The sequence below is a fragment of the Aquila chrysaetos genome, chromosome 24 (genome assembly GCF_900496995.4).
Source record: "Aquila chrysaetos chrysaetos chromosome 24, bAquChr1.4, whole genome shotgun sequence".
Taxonomy (NCBI): Eukaryota; Metazoa; Chordata; class Aves; order Accipitriformes; family Accipitridae; genus Aquila; species Aquila chrysaetos.
This window is the reverse complement of record NC_044027.1, coordinates 3,499,683-3,521,917: the sequence shown is the minus strand read 5'-3', so window position 1 is coordinate 3,521,917 and position 22,235 is coordinate 3,499,683. Positions and strand designations below refer to the sequence as shown.

General features: G+C 61.4%; 3 protein-coding genes across 15 annotated transcripts in view; 1 reads left to right on the top strand and 2 right to left on the bottom strand.

The window, feature by feature from the left end:
• The window catches only part of SOX13 (SRY-box transcription factor 13), a 43,125-nt gene extending 40,899 nt beyond the window's left edge, over window positions 1-2,226 (top strand). For all 12 annotated transcript variants that reach the window (XM_029999676.2, XM_029999672.2, XM_029999669.2 and 9 more), the window contains one exon: window positions 20-2,226. In XM_029999676.2, coding sequence (XP_029855536.1) covers window positions 20-293 — 274 coding nt within the window. In that variant the 3' untranslated portion in view covers window positions 294-2,226. The remainder of the gene's footprint in view (window positions 1-19) is intronic.
• A 710-nt stretch (window positions 2,227-2,936) lies between these two features.
• ETNK2 (ethanolamine kinase 2) lies at window positions 2,937-12,432 on the bottom strand. Of its 2 annotated transcripts, none has more exons than XM_029999683.1 (8): window positions 12,139-12,432; window positions 8,056-8,315; window positions 7,415-7,552; window positions 6,063-6,205; window positions 5,863-5,946; window positions 5,233-5,408; window positions 4,458-4,531; window positions 2,937-4,285 (listed from the first exon to the last, which is right to left on the bottom strand). In XM_029999683.1, the coding sequence occupies exons 1-8, from the start codon at window positions 12,430-12,432 to the stop codon at window positions 4,213-4,215; spliced, it is 1,242 nt and encodes a 413-aa protein (XP_029855543.1). In that variant the 3' UTR covers window positions 2,937-4,212. The 2 variants fall into 2 exon arrangements, with proteins under 2 accessions (XP_029855543.1, XP_029855542.1); XM_029999682.2 differs by lacking the exon at window positions 12,139-12,432 and adding an exon at window positions 8,628-9,213.
• Window positions 12,433-16,142: 3,710 nt separating this feature from the next.
• Window positions 16,143-21,498, bottom strand: REN (renin). Its single transcript, XM_041120001.1, has 10 exons — window positions 21,399-21,498; window positions 20,599-20,755; window positions 20,302-20,425; window positions 19,890-20,008; window positions 19,540-19,736; window positions 18,748-18,756; window positions 18,201-18,323; window positions 17,461-17,605; window positions 17,245-17,343; window positions 16,143-16,817 (listed from the first exon to the last, which is right to left on the bottom strand). The coding sequence occupies exons 2-10, from the start codon at window positions 20,737-20,739 to the stop codon at window positions 16,656-16,658; spliced, it is 1,119 nt and encodes a 372-aa protein (XP_040975935.1). The 5' UTR covers window positions 20,740-20,755; window positions 21,399-21,498; the 3' UTR covers window positions 16,143-16,655.
• Window positions 21,499-22,235: the final 737 nt, after the last annotated feature.

Here is a 22,235-nt window from a genome sequence, read left to right as displayed (position 1 = left end):
GCATTCCCCTGTCCCGCAGACCCCAGGGCAGCCAGATGCCGCCTGCATCCTCGGATGTGCTGTACCAGCGGCCGGTGGGCATGCAGCTGACGTCCCCCCTGATGGAGCACTACCTGCCCCGCAGCATGGACCCCAGCATGCCCGTCATCGTCAACACGCGTAGCCTCAAGGAGGGCGACGGCGGGGATGACGGGCACTCCGTGGCCGACGGTGAGATGTACCGCTACAGCGAGGAGGAGGACTCGGAGGGCGAGGACAAGAGTGATGGCGAGCTGGTGGTGCTGACGGACTGAGGGGGGCCGGGGTGGGGGGCGGTGGGTGGGGGCGGCAGGGCTGGCTGCCACCAAAAAGGAGGTCACAGCATCCCCTGATGGGATGGGACTCGGCTGAAGGGCTGTGCTGGGAGCAGAGGAGAGGTGCTACCCCGGCACGGAGGAGTCGCTGCTGCCTGCCTGCAAATGGGTCCCGGGAAGGCGAGCATCCTGGCATTTTGGGTGGGGGGGCTTCCCGGGGGGGGTGATGAGCAGTGATGTGCACTGCACGGGGCCATGGCTGGGATGTGCTGACCCCGCTGGGCAAGCTGGCGAGGGCTGGTTCAGCCTTGTTCTAGTGGCGGGGGCATGGGGAGCTGAGGCCACCTGGCCCGGAGATATGGGTGCCACGGCTGCTGAGCTGTCACCCATCTGCAGCCCCCCCAGGAGGTACCTGAGGGTATCGGGATGCGGGAAAACGTCCAGAGCATCTCCCAGCCTTCCAGCACCCATGGGTCCCTTGCAGAGAGCCTCACCTGCAGCCGCCAGCCACTGCTGCTAGGGTCACGGGACGGGGACACGCTTGTCCCTCGCTCAGCCCCGTCTGACCTCCCCGCTGCATTTCCCACTCGGTCTTTAAAGCCTGCCAGCAAATTCCCATGGAGCCATTTTTAGCTCTCGCCTGCCCCGAGTACCAGCCAAGGGCTCCGAGGAGCCCTTTATGATCCTGACAGCTCTGGCCCACTTTGTAAATAAAGCGGGTGCCTGTTCTCTGGCTGTGCCGTTGCCCCGGCCCTCCGCCAGCCCCTGCCCCGGGCGCTGTCGGGCACAAGCCCTGGCTGCGGTGGGTACGTGCCCCGTCCGTCCCCAGGGACCTTTCCCTCCTGCACCCCAGCTCTGCAAGCTGTAGGCTCCACCTGCGATCTTCATCGTGAAAACCAGAGAGGGAGAGAAAAATAACTGCAATTTATGAAAAAAAAAAAAAAAAAAAAATTGAAAAAAACCAACAACCTTGCTCTGGTCAGAGCCTGGCCCAGGGGTATTTGGGATGCAGCATGGCTGTGTGTCCGGCTGTGCGTGCACAGTGTCTGGGTGTGCATTCACCATGTCCGGGTGTGCAGAGAGTCCGTGCACCGTGTCCGGCTGTGCGTGCACAGTGTCTGGGTGTGCATTCACCATGTCCGGGTGTGCAGAGAGTCCGTGCACCGTGTCCGGCTGTGCGTGCACAGTGTCTGGGTGTGCATTCACCATGTCCGGGTGTGCAGAGAGTCCGTGCACCGTGTCCGGCTGTGCGTGCACAGTGTCCGGCTGCGCGCAGAGTCCGTGCACCGCCCTGTGGCTACAGCCAGAAACAGGCACCGCTGCTCCGGCCGCAGCCACAGCCTGGCCTCCAGCCTGGCACGGTGGGGACCTTTGCTGGGGGTGCAGAAGGAGCTGTGGCTGCCCGGGCTCCAGGTTGCAGCAGCGGGGACGAGCCCTGCAATGGGGGCTTTGCAGCGGACCCGTGTCTTCGGTCCCAGGGTGGGGGGTCCGGAGCAGCAGCTCCGCAGCATCGGGGCCCCGGTGCTGCTCCCCCGCACCCCACGGGGCTGCCGTCAGGACATTGTTTATCCAAGGGAGCATCTTGCCTCCTCGCCCACCCAGCAAACGCCTCTCTCCTCTCTTGCCCTTCGTCAGTGCTTTATTTATTCCCATCCCCTGTGCTGCTCTGGCTGGGGCTGGGGTCCCTGGGGAAGGGGTGCCGGCTCCCAGGGTGGGATGGGCTGTGCTGCAGAGGGGGCTGGAAGCAGATGTGCCCGACAAAGATGCAGCTCTTCCTCTCTTTTTTTTTTTTTTTTTTTAAAAGACTGTAAATATAGATAGAGCTTTATTTTGTTAATAAGACAATGAGTAACTTAACCTGTATATTTCACATACTTGTTTACAATTGTCCCCCCCACCCCTTGGCACAATAAAAATGACTTTTTGGAGCAGAGATCTGGGTCTGGACTTTACCAGCTTGGGGCTGGGGAGAGCCGAGGGTTGGAGGGGGAGCTCTCAGCCCAGGCAGTCTGAGCATAGATGGGGAGTGCTTGTTTCCCCCCCTTCTTCCAGCACAGCCCCCTCCTAAGGCTTTTGCTCCCTGCCATGTTTTCACTTGTGCTGTTTCTCAGCTCTTTCTCCTGCCCTGTCCATCCGTGGTGGGTCCGGAGCTGTTCCCCTCTCCTTCCCACCTCTCACCTGTTTTCTCAAGGTCTCGCCCCACATGGCAGCAGGTTTGGGGTTCAGCCTCCTCTGCCCAGTGCCTGCTGCAGCCAAGTAGTCCAGCCTGCCCTTGCCAGAGCCCAGCAGGGCCTCAGGGTGCTGCTGGGGCACCCACGATGAAGATGGGAGATCAACTCTACAGAAGGCTGTTTTAAACCACAGGGCATCGCTCTGGGACAAGGACAAGCCCCGGCAGTTGTTGCTGCCAACGGGGAAGAAGCAGCGAGCACTGCATGCAACCACCCTCCCGTGCTGCACAGCTGCTGCCCCCCTGCAGCACCCAAAGCGAGGTTGGGAACATGGAGGGACATCGTCAACCCACCCTGCCAGGGGACACCTCCAGCTGCAGGAGAAGGGCTGGATGCACCCCCAGGCTCCAGGGGTGCCGTCCCTGCTCCGGCACAAGTCCTGCACCAGTCCCCACAGATCCGCCATCCCCTATTTCCAGCTACCAGCAGCTTTTATTTCGCACCAAAACAAACACCAGACGCAACAACAGTCCCACTTCTTGCTGGGGCAGGTTCCTGTGCCCTTGCGGAGGGGACAGCCACCTTGTCCCCATACCACTTTGCTGAGCAGCCAAGGTAGGAGCAGAGGGGTCTGATTCCATCTCCCAGCTGATGCACAACCACTGTCATGAGCTGGACAGTGCTCAGCAGGGCAGGATCACCCTCGCAGAGCCTGTGGTGGGGGAGCAGCTGAGTGGTGACAGGGGATGAAGCTGTGTGCGGCTCATGGAGCGGGTCGGCTCCGTTCAACCTCCTGCTGGGGAGTGCCAGGCAAGGACAGAGCCAAGAGAGGAGCACAGGGATGGTGCCCATGTAAGGGGCATGACCAACCCCCCCCGGCCCTGGGGGTGATGGGGAAGGCAGAGCTGGAAGCTCCTCGCTCCGGCAGCGCAGGATGCTACGAGGGAAGCCGTGATGGGAGCAGGGAGCAAACGGGAATCTGGGAGACCATGGCCGTGGGGAAAAGCAGAGCCAGCTGCGGGCTGAGCACAGCCCAGGGGTTGCAGGCACCCAGCGCCTGCCAGCAAAAGCCTCCTGGTCCCAAGCCCGTGTGGCTCATGGCTGCTGCTGCCCCTTGCTACTTTGCACTATCGGAGCCGGAGCGCAGCAGCACCCACCACGCGTGGAAAAAAGGTCCCATGCTCAGAGACAGCCCCAAGCCCAGGATCGATATGGACCCAAAGAAGGTGCTGGTTTGGGGGTGAGAGCCCAAGTGGCACCAAACAGGCAGGGCAAGAGGGGACAGAAGGAGCAGCGAAGGCAATGGTCACAGCGTGTGCGTTGGGCAGCTAAAGCAACTGGGCAGCTCTGGGGGCTCCTGAGCAGATGGGGGGAACCTGTTTCCCCCCTCGGGGACAGCACAGAGGGAGCAAACCGGGTGCCAGGCCAAGCAGCAGTAGTGCCAGCAAAGCACGGACCTGCCGGGCACCGGGTCCGAGCCGGGGCTCGGCGTTAAGGCGATGGTAAGGCTTCCTTGGGTAGGCAGGGGCCTCTCCGAGGCCCTGGTCCTCTCTAGCATCTCACGGTCCAGTCTCAGGTATGTCCAGGGTCTCCTTTAATCGGTGGCTGGGTCAGAGCTCCTCTCCTCCCCCTTCCCACCATCAGGACCTGCCCTCGCCCCCGGCTGGGGTGGGGAAGGGGCGAGGGGGATGCGAGGGCTGTGGATGCAGCAAGGACAAAATAGCTCGGAGTCTCACAGGCTGGAGATGCTATTTAGAGATCTGCAGGGCTGTGACCACTGGCTTCATCTTGAAGTACTGTTTAAACCTTAGCTTTGCATATCTGCCGAGGAAGGAGAGAGGGACAGACGTAAGATACTCGTCGCCCCAGCCCTGTGTCCCCTGGCCACAGAGGATCCCTCTGGCACAGAGGGACCATTGGGATCCTCTTGCTCCAGTCATTTAACACTGAACTGAGCTGGGAGTAAATGCCCCCCAAGCCCCAGCGGACTCACCTTAAGAAGTTAAAGTCTATGGTAGAGTATTTATCCTGGATTAGGCCCCAGCATGCCCAGAGGAAATGGGATGCCTGCAATAGACAAAACAAGGATCAGAAACCGGCACGGAGCATCCCTGCCCGTGGGATGAGTCGCTCGCGCCTCTCCTGGCCGGGTCCCAGAAGTCCCGCGGCTGTGACGACAGGACGCGGGGTGACAGCCAGCTGGGGCTGGCCCACACATGTATTTTTATATGCTCCGGAGGCTGGTCCCAGCCTGGGCGAGGGATGCCAGCAGCAAGGATGCTGAACAGCCGCACAACGTGCCTAGGGTACCAGTCTCTGCGTTTGCAGCTGGGATGTCCCTCCTGGCAGCTCCAGCCAGGAAACCAGCCGAGATTTTGCCCTAAGTTTCCAGAAAATGGGCTCTGCCTGCCCATGGCATTTACCAAAGAGGATTTCCTTGTGCTTGGCTGTGCCTGGCCTCTCTGAAGGGATGTCCAAGGCCACAGCTATCAGAGACACGCTGCCCCTTGACACGTGTCGGTGGGCTGGCGGACAGCCAGCCCGATCTTTTGACTTTGCCCGGGGGCTCAGTGCCTCTGAGGTGCAGCTGGGCTCTTTGGGGCAGCCTCCTGCCCCAGGTGCCCCTGAACCCCCAGGCTGGTACCTGCACCCCCATCCTCGCCAGCCGAGCTGCAGCACGAAGCCCCGGCTCACTCGAGAGCAGAGGAAAACCCATCCCACGGGCAGCCCTCGAGAGAGGCTGGCTCCTTCCCATCTCCACCACTCACCAAAGAAAATTTGTTCACTTGCACGTAGAGAGCCTCCAGCTCCTCCTCGGACACGGCCACCCCCGTGCCTCCTTGGTTCCCCTGGGTGAGCTGCTTGTACGCCTGCAGGTAGGAGCGCAGCCACTGCAGCTGGGTCTCCTTGCTGGGATAGAGGCGGTAATCCACCTCCTTCACGCCTGCGAGGGGAACCGGAGTCAGCGATGCCCGAGAGGCAGAAGGGTGAAAGGAAGGGTTTCTCCAGGGCAAAGTGACATGACCACGGCGCTCTCCCCATGCACGACCGGGTGAGCGAAACCCCTGCAGCTCCAGGTGTGCACAAGCCGGGGATCAACCTGCTGATTCAAGGCACCCACCCAGCCCTTGCATGGTTAAGAGCCGGGCTCGTGCAGGCATTGCATCCCAGCAGCAGCCAGGCTGCTCACCGCCGGCAGCACGCTGCCCAGCGCCAGGAGAGACCCTCCCTCGCACATCGCTCTAACCCTGGACAGCCCAAGGAGGAGCTAACCCATTTCCCACCACGGGACTGGGGATGCAACCGCCCCTTCCATCCCCAGGGATGGGGACACCCTGAGGCAGCTGCTGGAACTGGGGGGGGGGACCTTCAGTGCCACGGAGAGGAGCCCGACTCACCCGCAAACTCATTAAAGTGGTTTCCAATGTCGAAAGCCTGGTAGTTGTAGCCGGTGTACTCGTAGTCTATGAAGCGAACGTGCTCTGCGGAGGCAAAGGCAGGGGCTGTAAGAGGGGCTGGAGATGGAGCTGCTGGCCCCCCCGGGAGGTGGGCGAGGGACAGACCCCTCCGCCGGGCGTGCGAAGCTGCTGCCACGAACCTTGTGTCCCGTCGTAGATGATGTTCTTGCAGAGCAGGTCGTTGTGGCAAAGCACGACGGGGGACCCCAGCTGGGAAAGCGTTTCCTTCATCCAGGCCAGCTCGTGTTCAAGCATCTCCAGGCTGGGCACATCCTGCTGGAGGCTGGGGAAGGGGACGGGGTGGAATCACTTGTGCTCACGGGGAAACTCCCTCAGGGGCAGAGGGGCAGCATTGCCCCCCGCTTCCCTCCGTGCATGTTATAAAGGAACTCATCAGTGACAAAAAGTGGGGCTAACGAGGCTGGTTTTGGTGGGGAGGCCAGGTTTGGCTTGGACATCCCCCGGTGTGCTGCGTGGTACCCAGGGAGCCCAGCAGACGCCACAGTGCAGCCTCAGTCCTTCCCTTCTCCCCCCTAACACCCGCATCCATCCCCCAAATTCACCCAACCAGCCACCAAGCCCCACAACGCTCACTCCCAAAGCACCTGACTAACCCCCAGGCAACGGGAATTTTTTTTGAGTCTGCCAGAGCACGTACCCTCTCAGTAACCTCAGAAGTTTCAATTCCAAGAAGAAAGCCAGTTAATGATTACCTAATTGGCTGCACTGAAGGTGCAGGCTTGGGTAAAGTCTACCTGCAACGGGGTGAGTGCTGAGAAAAGCCCTGTGTCTTGCCACTGCTGCTCAGGGAACAGGTTAATTATTCGCTTGCGTTTGGGTTCATTCACCTCTACCACCTCTTGGGGCTGCCCGCATCCTTCCCAGACACCCCGGCACTCACCTGGTGTGAACCCAGGCTCCCAAAAATGGGATGAACTGGTTTGAAGTGGGAATGGGCTGCTTTAATCTATACTGGATTTCTAGCATCCCCTCCAACATCAGCTCAACCTTGCTGCTCAGATCCCCACCATAAGAAGGGCTTGAGCTTCAGCTTATTCTAGGGAGGGCTTAAAATGCAGGCTAGATTTGCAAGGATGAGGTGGCGGATTATTACAGCAGGTGGGAGTCTCTGGCTCAGGCCAGATGCTGCCTGGGTGCTGTACAGACACAACCCAGAGCTGCCTCTGCTCTAACACTGCTCCCAGACCGGCAGAAGGAAGGTGATGGGTGCAGGGAGGTGCCTCCATCCCACCTGCTTTGGGTGCTTGGCCATGAGTTTGCTCACGGAGGGATTGTGATCCAGAAGCGGCCACGTGGCCGGATCCAGCCCCGATGCCATCCCCAGCTCTGCTCACCAACCCCAGACACCCAAGGAGGCTTTACCTGGGAACTGGGGCTCTTCCCCCGGGTCCCGTACGGGGAAGACTTAGAGATGGGTGGGCAGCGGATGCCCAAGCCAGAGCCTGGCTCTTTGGGATCCCTCTGCCTTTACCTGGGGTTGGATACCTTTGGGCTGAGATCCGTCTTCACGAGGGTGAGGTATTTGTGCAGCTTCTGCCAGAGGATGGGCTTGGGGAGGCTCCCGTTGGCATGGATGGCGTGTACCCGGGCCATCTCCTGGGCCACCAGCCTGGAAGGAAAGGCAGATGCATGGGTGAGAGGTGGCTGTGCAGCAGCATCCCCAAGAGGAGCGCTCCTCAAAACCAGCCTTGAGACGTCTTTGAGGGACGTTTCCTGAAAGCTATGTTTAAAAACGCGAGGTCAGCACAGCTGAAACTCCCCTCCACTTCAGCTACAAACCTCTGAAGTATTTCAAGACCTTGTCTGGGTCAAAAGCAGCATTCACCTTTTCAGGGCAAGTTCAGATAAAAGCCACGGTTCTCACAAAATCTCTATTCACCGAAAGCTGATGCTTTAAAAACGTGGTGATAAACCCGGCTGCAGTTCGGCTCATTTATCACCCAGCACCACCCAGGTTTGTGCACATCAGTGAGCACCAGTCTGGATCAAAAGCAGTGAGCGGGAGCGCTGGAAACAGGGAGCAAACCCCTCATGCCCAGAGAAGCACTGGTTCCCCTGTCCCATGGCTCCTCTCCAGACCCACACATCCAAGGACATGGGGGTCCTGCACACCTGAAGATGTGGGGGTCCCGCACGTGGTCGGGCCCCAGCGCGATGCCCGGCAGGAACTGGTAGCAGAGCCCATTCTGGAAGGCGCAGTAGAGGTCGGGGGCACAGCCGTGGGCACGCAGCACCTGAAAGTTCCTCAGCTCCGTCTCCCGGTCCACGAAGAGCTCCGTCTTCCTGCCGTAGACACGGACCAGCACCGCGTCCGCCATGCCCTCGTCCGTGTAGCAGGCCACGAGCTTGTTGGTGATGCCATCGGTGAAGAGCTGGAGGGGGAGAAGGGTGGTAGAGCCGATGCCTGTATATCCCTGCCGTGCCAGCTGGGCATGGGGGGAACCCCCTTCCCACCAGCATACTCCAGGGAGAAAGCAACGTGGCAAAGGCAATAACAGGCAACGGGCAAAAGAAAGCACGAAGCAGCAGTGCCCACGGCAGCCAGGAAAGCTCCCGCAGCAGATGGCATGAGTTTGCAAGGCCTCGAGGCTCGCACTTGTACTGGGGCTCTGCGCAGGGCCACAGGCACGAGGCTTCAGCTGCACAAAGCCGGCAGTTTGGGTGGAAATCCTGCCATTTTTCACCTGGAAGCTCAGGAATAACTCAGGCCAGATGTGCCGCCAGCACGCTTGGCATCCGAGCAGCCCCGGGAATCGCTCCCAAACAATCAGCATAAATCTTTTGGCACAAAATGAAAAAAAAATAAAACAACCCACAAACACCCGGCAAACAACACGGAGCAAACACCACCACCCCGTCTCCTCCTCCCGACCCTCCCCACGGGGCCGGGTCACTGATAGGCAGGGACGTCTCTGCTGGGGACGTCTCGTGTCATTGCTCTGATGGCTTCTCACAGATGGAAAGAGAGTTTTGTTCTCCCGTCGCCCCGGCTTGGCCGCCTGCCCGTGCACATGCAGGGGCTGCCGCTGCCGCCCGCGCCGGGCTCCGCTCCCGATCCCGCAGCGATTTCTGTCGCCTCCGGTGCACCGAGGGGTTTGGGACTCCATCGCTCCTCGGGAAACCCCTGCCCCATCGTCCCCCACGCAGGCAGGATGCTCAGCCCCAGGCGGCTCCTGCTCGGCACCGAGGCTGAGTGTGCCGGGGTCCCGCTGCTCCCCACGAGAGCGATTTCCTTATCCCCTTTGGGTTCGGGGAGCCGGAGCAGGTGTGATGCTGACGGAGCGGGAGGGGGGGCGAGGGCACGTGCTACGGCAGCAGCGGTGCTCGGGGGTGGGACGGCTAATTTTAGACATCCCACTCGGCAACTCACGCTGCTGTATAGGGTGCCTATATATAGGGCTCCCCATGCAGCCTCCCAAGGGAAACTCAAAGCACTGGAATGAGACACCCGAAGTTAGACGGCGCTAACACCCCTCGTTACACAGCTGGCTGGTGTTGGATTCGGGGTGAGCACGGCAAGCAGCGAGCCAGCCACCACGTCGCCGGTGGGCTGCTGCCCCTCGGCTGCAGCTGGGCCAGGCTGAACCTTCTCAAGCAAGCGAGCTGCTTTTCCCAGGGCAGATAATCTGCATTTCCACCACGGTGCCACCCTCGTCTCTCTCCTCTCCTTGTCCTGCCAGGCCCCAGAGGCCAGAAATTCAGCAAGCAAAAAGCGTCACAGCCCATCCCTGTGGAAGACGGTGCACCCTGGGGCCGGTGCCCTCCATCAGCCACACGCACATCGGCCGCATGTCGAGATGCTCAGCGCTGCCTCGCCTGCGAAGTCCTCACGCTGCTTTGTGTTGCTGCTCGACAGCCTGATCAGCCCTTTCCAGCAGGTTTAAAGGGATTACTGAGCCTTATCCCCCCTGAATTCCAGGCCACTAACTTTGGAGACTCACATGTGGTCCGCCAGCAACCTGCACACACGCACGCAAGGGCTTGCCTGCTTTGGAGGCGGCAGCTCCTCCAGCTCCTGAGGAACAAGCACGGTTGCTTGGCAGATGCCCAGTGCTATTCCTTGTAGATCCAAAGTGCAGTCAGCTATCAGCAGGGCCACAGCACTGCTACCAGCCCAAATCCTTCCCTGCTGCGGTTGTGTGACAGCAGGGAGGCGGGGGGAAAGCGAGTGTGACTCCACACCAGGAGCCTTGCAGCAATTAAATACAAAGCAAGACCCAAGCCCTGTGCAAAGGTGCTGAAGCAAAGCAGCTCCATCCGACACGCCGGTGCTGTTCCTGCCGTGAGACCCCTCGGCACCCCCGAAGCACTGCCATGTCGGCTGCCTCCTCGTGCAGGCACCCCCCCCAGCACCCCTCCCCAGCCCGACAGGCAGCCGGCAGCCCAGGGCAGGACTGCAATAGGGCACCTTGTTGCCAAAGTTGGGCTAAAAAAGTCCAGCCACGCCAAAGTCCTCGCAGGGGTTTGGCTCCACGTCGCTGCTGCTCTTCTAATCGCCAGATGAGGGATGGAGGAGTGCGTGCTTCCCTGACAGCGTGGCTGGCTGACTCACCGATACCGCCTGTGCCTTCTCGGTACGGAGATGCTTCTGCCCAGGGATAGAGCTTAAAGGATGAGGAGCGGGAGTCCTGGAAAGCAGGCACGACCTGGAGCACAGGGGGCTGAAGACCCCAGCAAGAAGAGGGCATGTGGAGGAAGCCAAGCACCCAGACTCTTCCTTCCCATCTTCCACACCCTGCCCCAAGCACCGGGAGATTTTTCCGCGTCACCGGCACAGCCTGGTACGGCCCCTGCAAGCAGCTGAGCACTGACACCGTGCAACGAGGTGGTGTGAACCGGGCACCGCTCCAGTGCGCGGAGGAAAGCGAACAGGAACGCTAATAGGAACCAGCTGAGGACCAGTGCACTGCTCCAATCCCCTTCCGAACAGCTCTTGCAATAGCAGCTAAGGGAAATGCAACTGGAGGTTTCCCCCCCACAACTCCCAAGGTTTTTTTTTTTCTGCTTTTTTGCCTTTTTTTTTTTTTTTTTTTTTTTTAATTAAAACCACACGCACGCACACACAAGCTGCTGTTCAACACTGACCCCCTCTGATGCCTGAAGAGAGCCTGGATACCAGAGACCCGGGGTCCTTCTCAAACAACCATTGCCACTGAAGTCTGTGCTCGGTGCTGCACAGAGCCCGAGACATTTCCTGCCCCTACAACTATGTGCTCTGAGGAACTCAAACTCCCAGCTTCCTGCCTATTGCCATCTGCCCTTTCATATGTATGTTCCTGCAGCTTCTTGTATTTAATTACACTTGGCTATTAATACATTTTTAATGACACTCCAGGCACACGGGAAGTGTGTGCCTTCAGAGGACATGCATACACACTTGTATACATTTAAGTGCACCCAGCTCTGCCACCTCCACACTCCCGCGCCCATCGCCAGGAGCCCACTGAGGGCACAAACACCACCAGCCTCGCTTTTCCACCCGAAACCTGGCACCCTCGCTCTCCCACCCGCTGCAGCAAAGCCCTGCCAGCTCCGGACAGCCAAGCCCCGTCCCGTGCAAAGGAACCCAGTGCTGAGTCCCAGCTCCTATCCGAACCTGCGCTCAGCCCATGCAACCTGGCAAAGGTGCAAGCCAACAAGTAACCCAAGCGAGACTTGTTCCCTGGAGCAGCTGCTCCTGCGGGCAGGGGTCCGGCAGCACCGGGTGCAGGCAGGGGTCTGGCAGCACCTGCAGGACAGACTCCACGGGGAACCAGCAGTGCAAGGTGCCACCCCCGGCATCCCCTCAGTCTTCACCCACCTTGGCGGCCTCGAGGGACCCTGGGGACACAGCTGCCTTCTGCCCGAGGGGTCCCCAAAGCGTCACACCTTTGCGCGTCCGACGGGCCCCGCTTACGCTCTGAGAGTGGAGAACCGGGGGTGGGGGGACAGGACGTCGTACCCTCCTTGGCAGGTCCTACAGCCCCCCAGGGTGGGTCCTACAGTCGCCCTCACGTGGACCTTACAGCCCCCCAAGAGTGAGCTCTATACCACCCCAGGGCAGGCCCTACAGCACCCCGGGGCCAGCCCCACAGCCCCCCTCTCGGGAGGACCCTATAGCCCCCCAAGCTGGGCTCCGCACCCCCTTCGGAAGATCCCCGCGGGGGGGTCCACGCAGGCTCTACCCCCCCCCCCCCCCCCCCCGGTGGGTCGTACCTTGGTTTTCACCCTCGCCGGCTCCCAACCGGGTCTCAGCTCCCGCATGAGCCGCAGCGCTCCGGGCAGCACGTCCCCCTCATCCACCGCAATACCGAGATGGGGCACGGCGGGGGTCCCGCTCCCGGTCCCACCACCGCCACCGCCGCCCCGTTCCGGTCCCGGACAGTCGGGACAGCGGCCGGGAGGTACGGCCATAACCAATTCCCCGCTCCCGGAGCCTCGGCCCATGTGCCGGGGGCTGCGGCGGGGCCGGCGGCCGCGGGGAGGAGCCGCCCGCCGTTGGGAAGCCATGAGTCACCGGCCCGCCTCCCGCCGCCCGCCTCCCGCGGCAGCGCCCGCCCGCATTGTGAGGTCAGCGGGACCCGCACCGGCACCCGCACCCCCCCCGGCACCCGCACCGGCACCCCCCAACGACACCCCCCCCGGCACCCCCACCGGCACCCCCACCGGCACCCCCCAACGACACCGCCCCCGGCACCCACACCGGCACCCACACCGGCACCCCCCCCGGCACCCGCACCGGCACCCCCCAACGACACCCCCCCCCGGCACCCGCACCGGCACCCCCACCGGCACCCCCCAACGACACCCCCACCGGCACCCGCACCGACACCCCCCACGGCACCCACACCGGCACCCCCCAACGGCACCCCCCACGGCACCCACACCGGCACCCGCACCGGCACCCCCCCCCCCCCGGCACCCGCACCGGCACCCGCACCGGCACCCCCCCCCCCGGCACCCACACCGGCACCCCCCCCCCGGCACCCACACGGGCACCCGCACCGGCACCCACACCAGCACCCACCCCGGGCACCCCCACCGGCACCCCCCAACGACACCCACACCGGCACCCCCCCCGGCACCCCCCACGGCACCCCCACCGGCACCCGCACCGGCACCCCCCCGGCACCCCCACCGGCACCCCCACCGGCACCCCCCAACGACACCCCACACCGGCACCCCCCCCGGCACCCCCCCACGGCACCCCACCGGCACCCGCACCGGCACCCCCCCCGGCACCCCCCCCGGCACCCCCACCGGCACCCCCACCGGCACCCCCCAACGACACCCACACCGGCACCCGCACCGGCACCCCCCCACGGCACCCACACCGGCACCCCCCAATGGCACCCCCCACGGCACCCCCCACGCTCTGCACCCACGCCGTCACCCGCACCGGCACCCCCCCCCCCGGCACCCACACGGGCACCCGCACCGGCACCCCCCCACGGCACCCACACCAGCACCCACCCCGGGCACCCGCACTGGCACCCGCACCGGCACCCACACCGGCACCTGCACCGACACCCCCCAGCACCCCCCCCCGGCACCCGCACCCGCACCGGCACCCCCCTCCGGCACCCCCACTGGCACCTACACCTGCAACCCCCCCCCGGCACCCACACCGACACCCCCCCGGCACCCGCCCCCCCGGCACCCACACCGGCACCCACCGCACCTGCTGCCTGTGCCCCCCACTCCACCCCTGGAGCCCTTCAGCCATGCTTGGGGGGCACAGCTTCCCCACCCCCCGCCCCATCCCTTTGGGGTCTGGGATAAAAAGGATGGGGACGGTGCGCATGAGATGGGCTCCAGGAGGGATGTGTTTCCTCTGGGGTGGTCTCTCCAGCCCCGCTACCCCCTCACCCACCAAGCGCTGACCCCCATAGGGGATTTACAGGTGGGCTGGAGAGAGGTTTGATGGTCAAAGATAGGGCACAGCCCCCCCCCCCCCCCCTCAGCCTGCTGACACCGCTCCAGCCCGGCTTCATTATCGGAGGAAATAACAACTGCACATGGCTGGGAGCGGAGAATGCCCCCTCCAAAGTTTACAGCTGGCTGCGGCTGAAACCAGCTAAGTGGACCATGGAGACTTGGGGAAAATCATTTAAGGAAGGGGGAAAAAATAAACCAGCCAGTTCCCCGCGTTTCTAAATATAGAGCGAGCTCTGTCAGTTTTAATAGGATGGTCATAATTGCTCCCGCCGCTTTGCCAGGCTGAGTGTGGCCTAATTGCTCGCCCATAACAATCACAAGTGTTAATACGGGGCAGTTGCGGGTTAGCGGTGCCTCGAAGCCAGGACTGCGCAGCAGCCACCAGGAAATTGTCCTGGCGCAGGCGATTAGAGGTGTTAATAGGCTGGCTTAAGGGGCCCAGGAGCAGCACCGCAAGCAGCCCAGGCATTTTTCCCTTCCTGCTGCTTGGAACAACTGTGCTGAATAGGAGCCGAACTGGATCCACAAAAACTGGATCCTATTTTAGGCCAGCCTGACCATTTTCCAGCTGAGGGCTAGAGGCAGAAGCCATCATGGGGGCTTAAGTCACCTGGTGCTTTTTCAAGCTGACATCCACTTGAGTCTTCTCCAGACCGGAGCCTTTGCGGTGTAGAATAGGACAGAGGAGGCTTAGTTATTTCCAAGTGCAGGGTTTCCCTGCGGTACGAAGGAAGGGGAGAAGCTTGCCAGCATCTCTGTATGGCCAGAAGGTTGCGGAGAGGCCGGACTGTAGCTCCGGCACTGACCTGTGCAGATTCCCCTCTTGCCAAGGGTCTCTGGGCAGCTCTGCCCTCCCTCCTGTGCCCTCCCTGCCCGGGCTGCCGCTGCTTCCCAGCCCCTGGGGTTTCCTGTGCTGCCGAGCAGCTGCCTGGAGCGCCCGGGCGTGCTCAGGAAATACTGGATGAAAAGCAAGATACGCTGACCGCTGGGGCCCCTTCCCTCCACCCCCAGCCCCGGAGAGCCGTTGCCACTGCTCTCCTCGCCCTCGTGTTGGAGGTGACGGATCAGTGCTGCAGAAGGCGATGGAAAGAAACAAGTAAACACATCGCTGGGTGCCTTGAATTTCCCATCCCTGGAGACCCAGGGTTGTGCATGCCACCATTAAGAGGTTTAAACGCTGCAGAGACCCTCCCAGGAGGGACAAACATCCGCGCAGCAACATCCTCTCCGGTGTAAGGCTGCGCTGCCGCTCCATGGGGCAGGGCCGGGGACGAGGTGCTGCGCTGGGAGGGAGGGCTGTGGAGCGGAGGCTGCTGCCTACCTGGCTGGAAAGGTCACACAGCAGCCGCTGTTTCGGTGCTGGCAGGAACATCACTCTCCCAAACATCCCTGCAGCCTGAGAGGCAGCTCGTGTCAGCCTGCCCTTCGGGCAGCACTGGGAATTCATCAGCAGTCATCGCTGGTGGCAGAAATGAGGATGAGAAGCTTCTGCGAGCGATTGCGCTCAGATGGTGGCTTGCTCCAGGCTCTGCTCCTGAAGCCCAAGCGTTGTGCTCTGCTTTACAGGCACGTTTCCCAGGGCTCGGCTGCGGACCACGGCAGCACCTGAGCTGGTCGAGCTGGAGATGAGAGCGTGTTGCAAACCTCTTGGCATTGGTGAGAGCTTGGATTTGCAGCTGCTCGGCTGTAACTCGAAGCACTGCAGCTCTCCTGCAGAACTGGAAATGTCAGTCTCTGGCTGGGAGCACTGGTCTGCCCCTCCTGCCGGGCCAGCCGGCACAAGGCTAGCAGTTCCAGCACGCTCCCGCTGAGCATCTCCGCACACAGCCAGGACAGAGACAAGCCTCTAGTTGTTAGCTGGAGCCAACGTGGCAATGGAAACAGATCCGGGCACCGGGGCAGCAAGAGCTGTCTTCCTAGTGGGACAAAGTTAGCCACCCTTAATCAGATCTGCAGGCACCTTCCCCTCCCCAAAGAGCAGCGAAGCAGATGTACAGCCCTGTCCCTCTGTCCCCAGCAGTGTGACCAGTGGTCCTGAGCCCCCCACGGGAAGGCAAGTCGAGGCATGGGTAGCCCACACAGTACAATGTTTGAAAAGACCCTGATTTGCCTACACGTAGGTGCTGTGGCACTAAGCTGGGAGGGCGTTTCACTCTTGTGAAACAGGGAAGGACATAAATGCAGTGGTGGATCCCAGCAGAGGAACACTTGTTGTCCAGTTCTCTTAATAAAAGTGTCCAATCTCTCCCCTCTGCAAGAATAAGCATCCACTCAGTGTCCTGTTGCTCTAAGATTGTTTAATATTAAAGTCACGGAGAGGGGTAGGGTTAACACCAGCTAAAACTATCATTAAACACAGCCAGATTATTTTTCTCCCATTCAAAGAATAACACGAACTGTAACAGATCATCCCTCCTCAGTCTGTCTGCAACTTGCAAGCACCTCCACAGCAGCAGCAATTCACTGCATGCCAGTTGTACTATTGCACATCACCCTAGAAGTCCCTGGAGGTGCAGCTCCCGGACACAGGATCCCGCTTTGATTTCCAGACTGAACACGCTCACTAGAAGATGCGTTTAAGGCTCAGTTCTCCCCAGCAGCAGAGACTCTCGGGAAGCAGAGTGGGGGTTTTCGAGTGGGAGAAGGTGAGGTTTTGCAGTTGCTTCAGTACAGAGAGGAGGTGGCTGAGCTGTAAGGAAACGCTGTTCTCGTTTGCACTTCAAATCATTTCTTCTCGGTGGTACTCTTGCCTCCAGGCTGGTTCCCCCATCCCTCTCCACGGCCCCCGCCGGCCGTCAGCGGGCCGTGGCAAAGCCGATGCGGTTGTTGCGCCGGTCGAATTTGGTGTAGTAGTGTCCGATGAAGCTGGCGCCCAGGATCCAGAGGGGACCAGCTGGAGGTGGGATGTCCAGCCCCGAGAAAGCCACCACGCAGATGTCCTCCCCGTACTGGGACTGCTGCAAAGAGGAGGAGACCCACGCGGTGATGGAGGTGCCAGGAGGGAGATACCTACTCCAGCGTGCCCGAGGAAGGGCTGTGATCCCCAGCAAAATACCCTCTGCTTGGCTTTGACGTTCCTTCCTCCAGGAAGGAGGATCCCTGCCTGTCTCTGCTCTTTTCTGCTAACCCCAAATCTCCCCGAAACCACCCAAGGAAGCAGTGACAGGTTGGTCTGGCTCATCTGGACACCTCTGCCGAACAGGAGGGTTTTGGGGAAGAATAAGAAGCATCACTCTGGGGCTCATCTCAGCTGCTTTAGGGGAGCCAAGGAGGGTGCAGGATGCTGCAGAAGAGCTGCACCCCGAGATGCGCTGCTCTCCCCAGCAGATACACCCAGCCCGGGGAGAGCCGCCCTCCCAGCCCGCACGGAGGGATGCAGCTTACCCGGAGGACATAGGCTGAGCCGCTGAGCGTGTATGCCTTCCCGCCCAGGTGGAAGGAGATGTTGGGCAGCTGAGGGACTCGGTCGCAGTCCACCACATACTGCGGGAGGAGGAGGCAGCGCTGATCTCATTTGCTGGGGCAGGGATGGGCTGGGATACAGGCAGCCAAAGGGGCAGGTGGCAGGGACATGGAGTGGGACGAGGGGGGTTTGCTCACCTCTCCTTCGGCCATTTCTGCTGCCCCGATGGCTTTCATCAGCACGGAGATGGGGCCGGCTGGGCCGGTGATGTAGGATGCTCCTGTGTCGATGGCCACGGAACAGCCTTCCTTGCAGAACAGGATTTCAGCCCCTATGGACACCCTGGTGTGGGAGGGGAGAGGGGTGACCCAGAGTCTCCCATGGTGACCACAGCTCGGCTCCCAGGGCCATGTGTGCCCACGCGTGAGTGTGCCACGTCTTCATCCAGGGAATGCTGGCCAGGCAGAGCATGTGCTTCTCCCAGTGCCTCCAGAGAACAGACTCTCCAGGGGCACCGGGAACCCTCCCTTCAAGCCTCTCGAATGTGAAAGCTAATCTTCATTATGTGTGGTTTGGTTTTTTTTAAATTAAACAAAGCAGAATTGTTTCACTGCCTTACACTCCTGCAGGGCTAAAGGGGGTTAAACTCTTCCACTGCGGCTTCCAAGTTGAATCAGCCCACGGTGCCACCCCCTCTGCATTCCCCGGCTCAGCTCCTGGCTCCTTGCTGAGCATGGAGATGTAACTCTGTGCTGGAGGAACCAACCCAGCTCCCCTCCAGAGGGGAAAGCATCCACCAGTGGCACCAAGTGAACACATGTCTCTGTGGACCACCTTCCCCAGCACCCAGCAAGCTTTTCCCAGGCCCACCCTTGCACACCCAGGCAGGTTTGCAGGATGCGGCCCGGTGCTGTGCAGAAGCACTCCCTGGCCTCACCCCTTCATGCTGATCTGCCAGTAGCCGCTCTTGCTGACGTTCAGGTAGTGGAAGTCACCGGTGTAGTAGGCTGGGTCGCTGCCTCCGAGGATTATTTCGCCCCCGGGTTTCAGAAGAGCATTCCTAGGGTGCAAAACACAGCGGAGTGATTCCCCCTCGGCTGCTGTCCCTAAAAAAATGGCGAGAAGGGACCAGCCCCGGCCGTAAGGCTCTGCTGACCCGGTTAGCAGCAGCAGAGAGCAAGTTGGAGCAGAAGGAACCCCAAGTTAGTTCAGAGGGGTGCGAGAGCCCGCAGGAGAGGAGGTGCCACATGCTGAGGTCTCCGAGCAGGTTGGTGCTGGCTCCTGTGCAGGGCAGGCATGTGGGCAGAGCCCAGTGTGGGGCTGCTGGTGTGTGAGCTCCTACGGACCAGTGCCTGGCTGCCAGCACTGGGCAGGGCTCGCCTGGGGCTGGTAGCAGGAGCGGGGTCTGCTGCCCGGCCCCGGGGTGCACGGGTGACTGTTAGTGGGTGCTGCCTTGAGAGCGCTCGTGCTTTTTGTCTTCTTACTTCGAAGCTCTGCAAAGAGAGAGATGCTCCATAAGCCTGTGGTCCGAGGGCAGCTGTGTCCCCGGGGTGCCAAGGGGACCCAGCACCCAGCAGCACCCAGACGAGGCTGCAGTTGCAGCCAGCATCATTAGGCTTTGTTCGTTATTGATGGATCCACCTTTAGTTGAGGTAAAGAGTTACCATGCCTGCTTTAAGCATGTGGGTTTGGGTCTGTTTGTCACTGCGCATTGCCAGGGTGCTGGGGCCAGTGGGGAGTGCTGGGGAGGGGAGGGCAGCATTCCTGCTCCGCCAGGACAGGCTCTCCCGCTGCTTCTGCGGGTTTTGGTGCTGCTGGGAGGAGGGATGCTGGGGCACAACAGTTTGGGGCAAGAAATTAAAGGAGGTTTGGCTGCTGGTGCAGGTTTTTCTTCAATAGATTTTTTTGGTTTTTTAATTTTGCCTGTAGATGAAACACTACATCCACTCCCAGCTGTGATTGCTCCAGCTCCACTGGCAGAGCTAGTGACTTTGTGCAATCCGACAGTGACAAACGAGCAGGGAGCGGCCACTCCCGGCCTCAGCACTCCCTGCCCAGCAGCTCCAGATAAGCATCCACCTGGCTCTGCCTCTTGTGCTGCCTCATTCCACCCCAGCTCCTCCAGGCATTCTCCACCCCACCTGGGGTCCTACAGCCCCAGCCATGGATCTTTCCCAAACCCGAGATGCAAACCCAGTACTGCCGTGGTTGCAATATCCATGCCCTGCAAACCAAACACCTCCCCAGCCCCGAAGCCTGGTCCCTACAAGACCCACCGGCTGTAGTAGACGGAAAACACGTCCTCCTTGAGGATCTGCTGGGAGAGGATCCGGTCGAAGACGGGGGTGATGCCATCGATGGCCTGGCTGGGGTAGCCCATCCCCAACACCCCATCAAACCTGGCAAAGATGAAGGGGAAGGCAGGCAGCGCCGTTGCCTCGGCAAAGACCTGGATGATGGGGATGTCTGACACCTGGGGAAGGGCATAAGTGTCCTTGGAGGGAGCTGGGGGGCTAAATCCCCCCCAAATCCCCCCTACTCTTGGGTGACTGGGGATGCTCATATAGGGGAGCAGAGCCACACACACAGGGATCTCCAGGTCTGCAAATTCAGGGCACGCACTCACCATAACGATGTCCTGGCTGAGGAAGCCTTTGACGCTCCCTGTCCCGTAGCGGATAGCAAAGCCCGTGCCGTTGGCTATGTACGTCCGTGACTTGGAGGAGTCGTAGCGGCTGTGGGAAACTGGGGAGAAGGAGAAGGTGCATCAAAGGAAGCGAGGAAGGCAGCGACGGCAGGACCGGCTGGGTGTCTCTGTTCCCCCAGCCTCCGTGGGATGATGAACCCACCCTGCCCCAGTGCCAGGGGATGGGACAGCAGCAAACAGACCCCCCCCCGTCCAAAGGTAAATCCACCCCAGTCTGCTTTGAGCAGCCCTCGAGATGGAGGGACTTGCCCACGTTCGCTGAGCTGAAGCTGGAGCTGAGGCTGGAGGGGGTCAGCCCTGACCCCGGGTCCGGCCGTGCCCCCGTACTCACCGCAGGCACTGTAGAGGGGGGAGCACTTGTAGGACGGCACCCACAGGTTGGCCGAGCCCGTGTCGAAGACCACCTTGAAGGTCTGCGCGGGGGTACCGATGCTGATCTCGCCGAAATACTGGGTCTGGAAGAGGAATAGCATGGGGAGCATCACTGGGGGCACAGCTCAGACAGGAGACGGGGCTCACGCAGACCCGAGCCCTGACAGCAAATGCACCGTGGGGTGCAGCGGGTGCGACTTGTGGGGTGCGGGGCCGTGTTGGGGTGACAACCCCCCCCCCGCAGGGAGACACTCACGTCCAGGTAGTTTGTGAGGAGAGTGGGAGCCGTCCCATTTCTGGGACCGACCACGCCGCTGCGGCTGCTCTGCTTGAGCTCAGGGAAGATGTCCGACACCTTCACTCCCATCTCCTGCAGCGTCTGGCGGATGGAGGGCATCCTCCGCAGCGCGATCCTGCCGGGACAGGGAGGGGGGGGCGAAGGCAGGGCTGGGGCGGCCGGGGGAGCACCCACAAGAAGACCACCCACCCCCCCCTCCCACCCCAGCACTCCTGCTTTTGGGAAATCCAGCCGGGTGGCTCTAGATGGCAGCAGCTCCCCGCAGCACCCCGCGCCGTGGGGCTGCCAGCCGGGCTCCGGTGGGTCCCTCTCCCACGGCACCACCAGACCCACACCGGCCCTGGGGAGCGTGGGGGGGATGCACCACAGCCCACCCAGGACAGGGATCCCACGGGGGCTGGCTGCTGGAGGAGGTATCTACCGACACCAGGCAGCCACTCATGGGCTGAGCTCAGCCCCACGCTCGGCTCGTTTGTTGGCAAGCGAAGGGCTTCGTTTTGGCCTCCTCGGTGTTTTGGGAGACGGGGGTGCTGCTGACCATGCGGTGCTCAAGGGGGGAGAGGAAGAGGAGCAAGGAAGAGCAGGTGCGCTAGCGCAGAACAGAAAAGGAGGAGGAAGGGGGTTTCTCAGCATGGCTGCGGCAGGTACCGCAGGAGGAGAGCCCTTCGGTCCTCAGCACCAACCCAAGCACCCAAAACCAAGGGGAGACAGCGAGACCCACAACGCTGTGGGCCACCTGCAACACGCACGCCTGCTACCTCTGCAAAGCCTGGGCTGGCGAGGGGAAGAAGCTGGCACCCCAGGTGACGGCCAAGACCACCAGACACTGCTGCACCCTCCTGCTGTGTCCTGTCGGCATCTCGCTCTCCCAGGGCAGCCGCCTCCTTTGCCAGCAGCTTCGCTGCGTCCCTAAGGGGAGGATGCTTTTATAGCCTGGGTTTCTGCATCCGTGTGGGTTTCTCCTCCCCGCTGGCCGGGGGAGGGCTGGGGATCCCACAGACAGCACTGTGGGCAGGTGGCTGGACGCTGGCCGTGACAGTCCCTGCGGAGGGTGGCATGGCCAGGAGAGCCCCGTGCCCAGCGGCAGGTGGGCACAGCTGACAAGCGTGGCTGGCAAGGGGAGGTGTGAATAGCTGGGAGCCACAAACCCACGCTCCTTGCAGTTAATAGCATTGCTACCTGTCAGCAGCCGGCCATCACTAACATGATGTGTGTAGGGCATGGGCCAAATGCTTGCTGGTGTCAGTCAGGAGAGCTGGTGGGTAATGCCGGTGGTGGCGGCTCAGGTCTAGATGGCAGTCTGGCCAAGGAGATGTCCTGGAGCTTTGTGCTAGAAAGGAATGGGGTTTTCCCCAAAGGCCCAGGGCCAGGAACAGCAAAGGGTGCTCAGCCACAGCCCCTTTGGCCACGCAGACCCCTACCGCAAACTCGCCAGAACCCACTGCCCTTATGGTGGCTGCTCTGAGCACAGCGAGGGGGAAGACACCAGCCCCCCCACCCAGCTCCATTACACCGGTGAGGGAGCAGAGCCCAGGGCAGAGAACGGCTAAACTCATTGCAGTTGCTGCATATGATACAAGACCAAGGTATGAGCA

What these genes read in the sequence shown, in the direction of transcription:
- ETNK2 (XM_029999682.2), bottom strand. Translation starts at nt 9,050, where the DNA reads ATGGAGTCCCAAACCCCTCGGTGCACCGGAGGCGACAGAAATCGCTGC. An exon ending in AGTTATTCCTGAGCTTCCAG is followed by an intron (nt 8,316 to 8,627) that starts GTGAAAAATGGC and finishes CTCCCCCTCCAG; the next exon opens with CTCTTCACCGATGGCATCAC. An exon ending in CCACTTTAATGAGTTTGCGG is followed by an intron (nt 5,409 to 5,862) that starts GTGAGTCGGGCT and finishes TTCCCCTCGCAG; the next exon opens with GCGTGAAGGAGGTGGATTAC.
- REN (XM_041120001.1), bottom strand. Translation starts at nt 20,739, where the DNA reads ATGCCCTCCATCCGCCAGACGCTGCAGGAGATGGGAGTGAAGGTGTCG. An exon ending in TGGCAGATCAGCATGAAGGG is followed by an intron (nt 17,606 to 18,200) that starts GTGAGGCCAGGG and finishes CTCCCACACCAG; the next exon opens with GGTGTCCATAGGGGCTGAAA. An exon ending in CAGAAATGGCCGAAGGAGAG is followed by an intron (nt 17,344 to 17,460) that starts GTGAGCAAACCC and finishes CTCCTCCCGCAG; the next exon opens with TATGTGGTGGACTGCGACCG.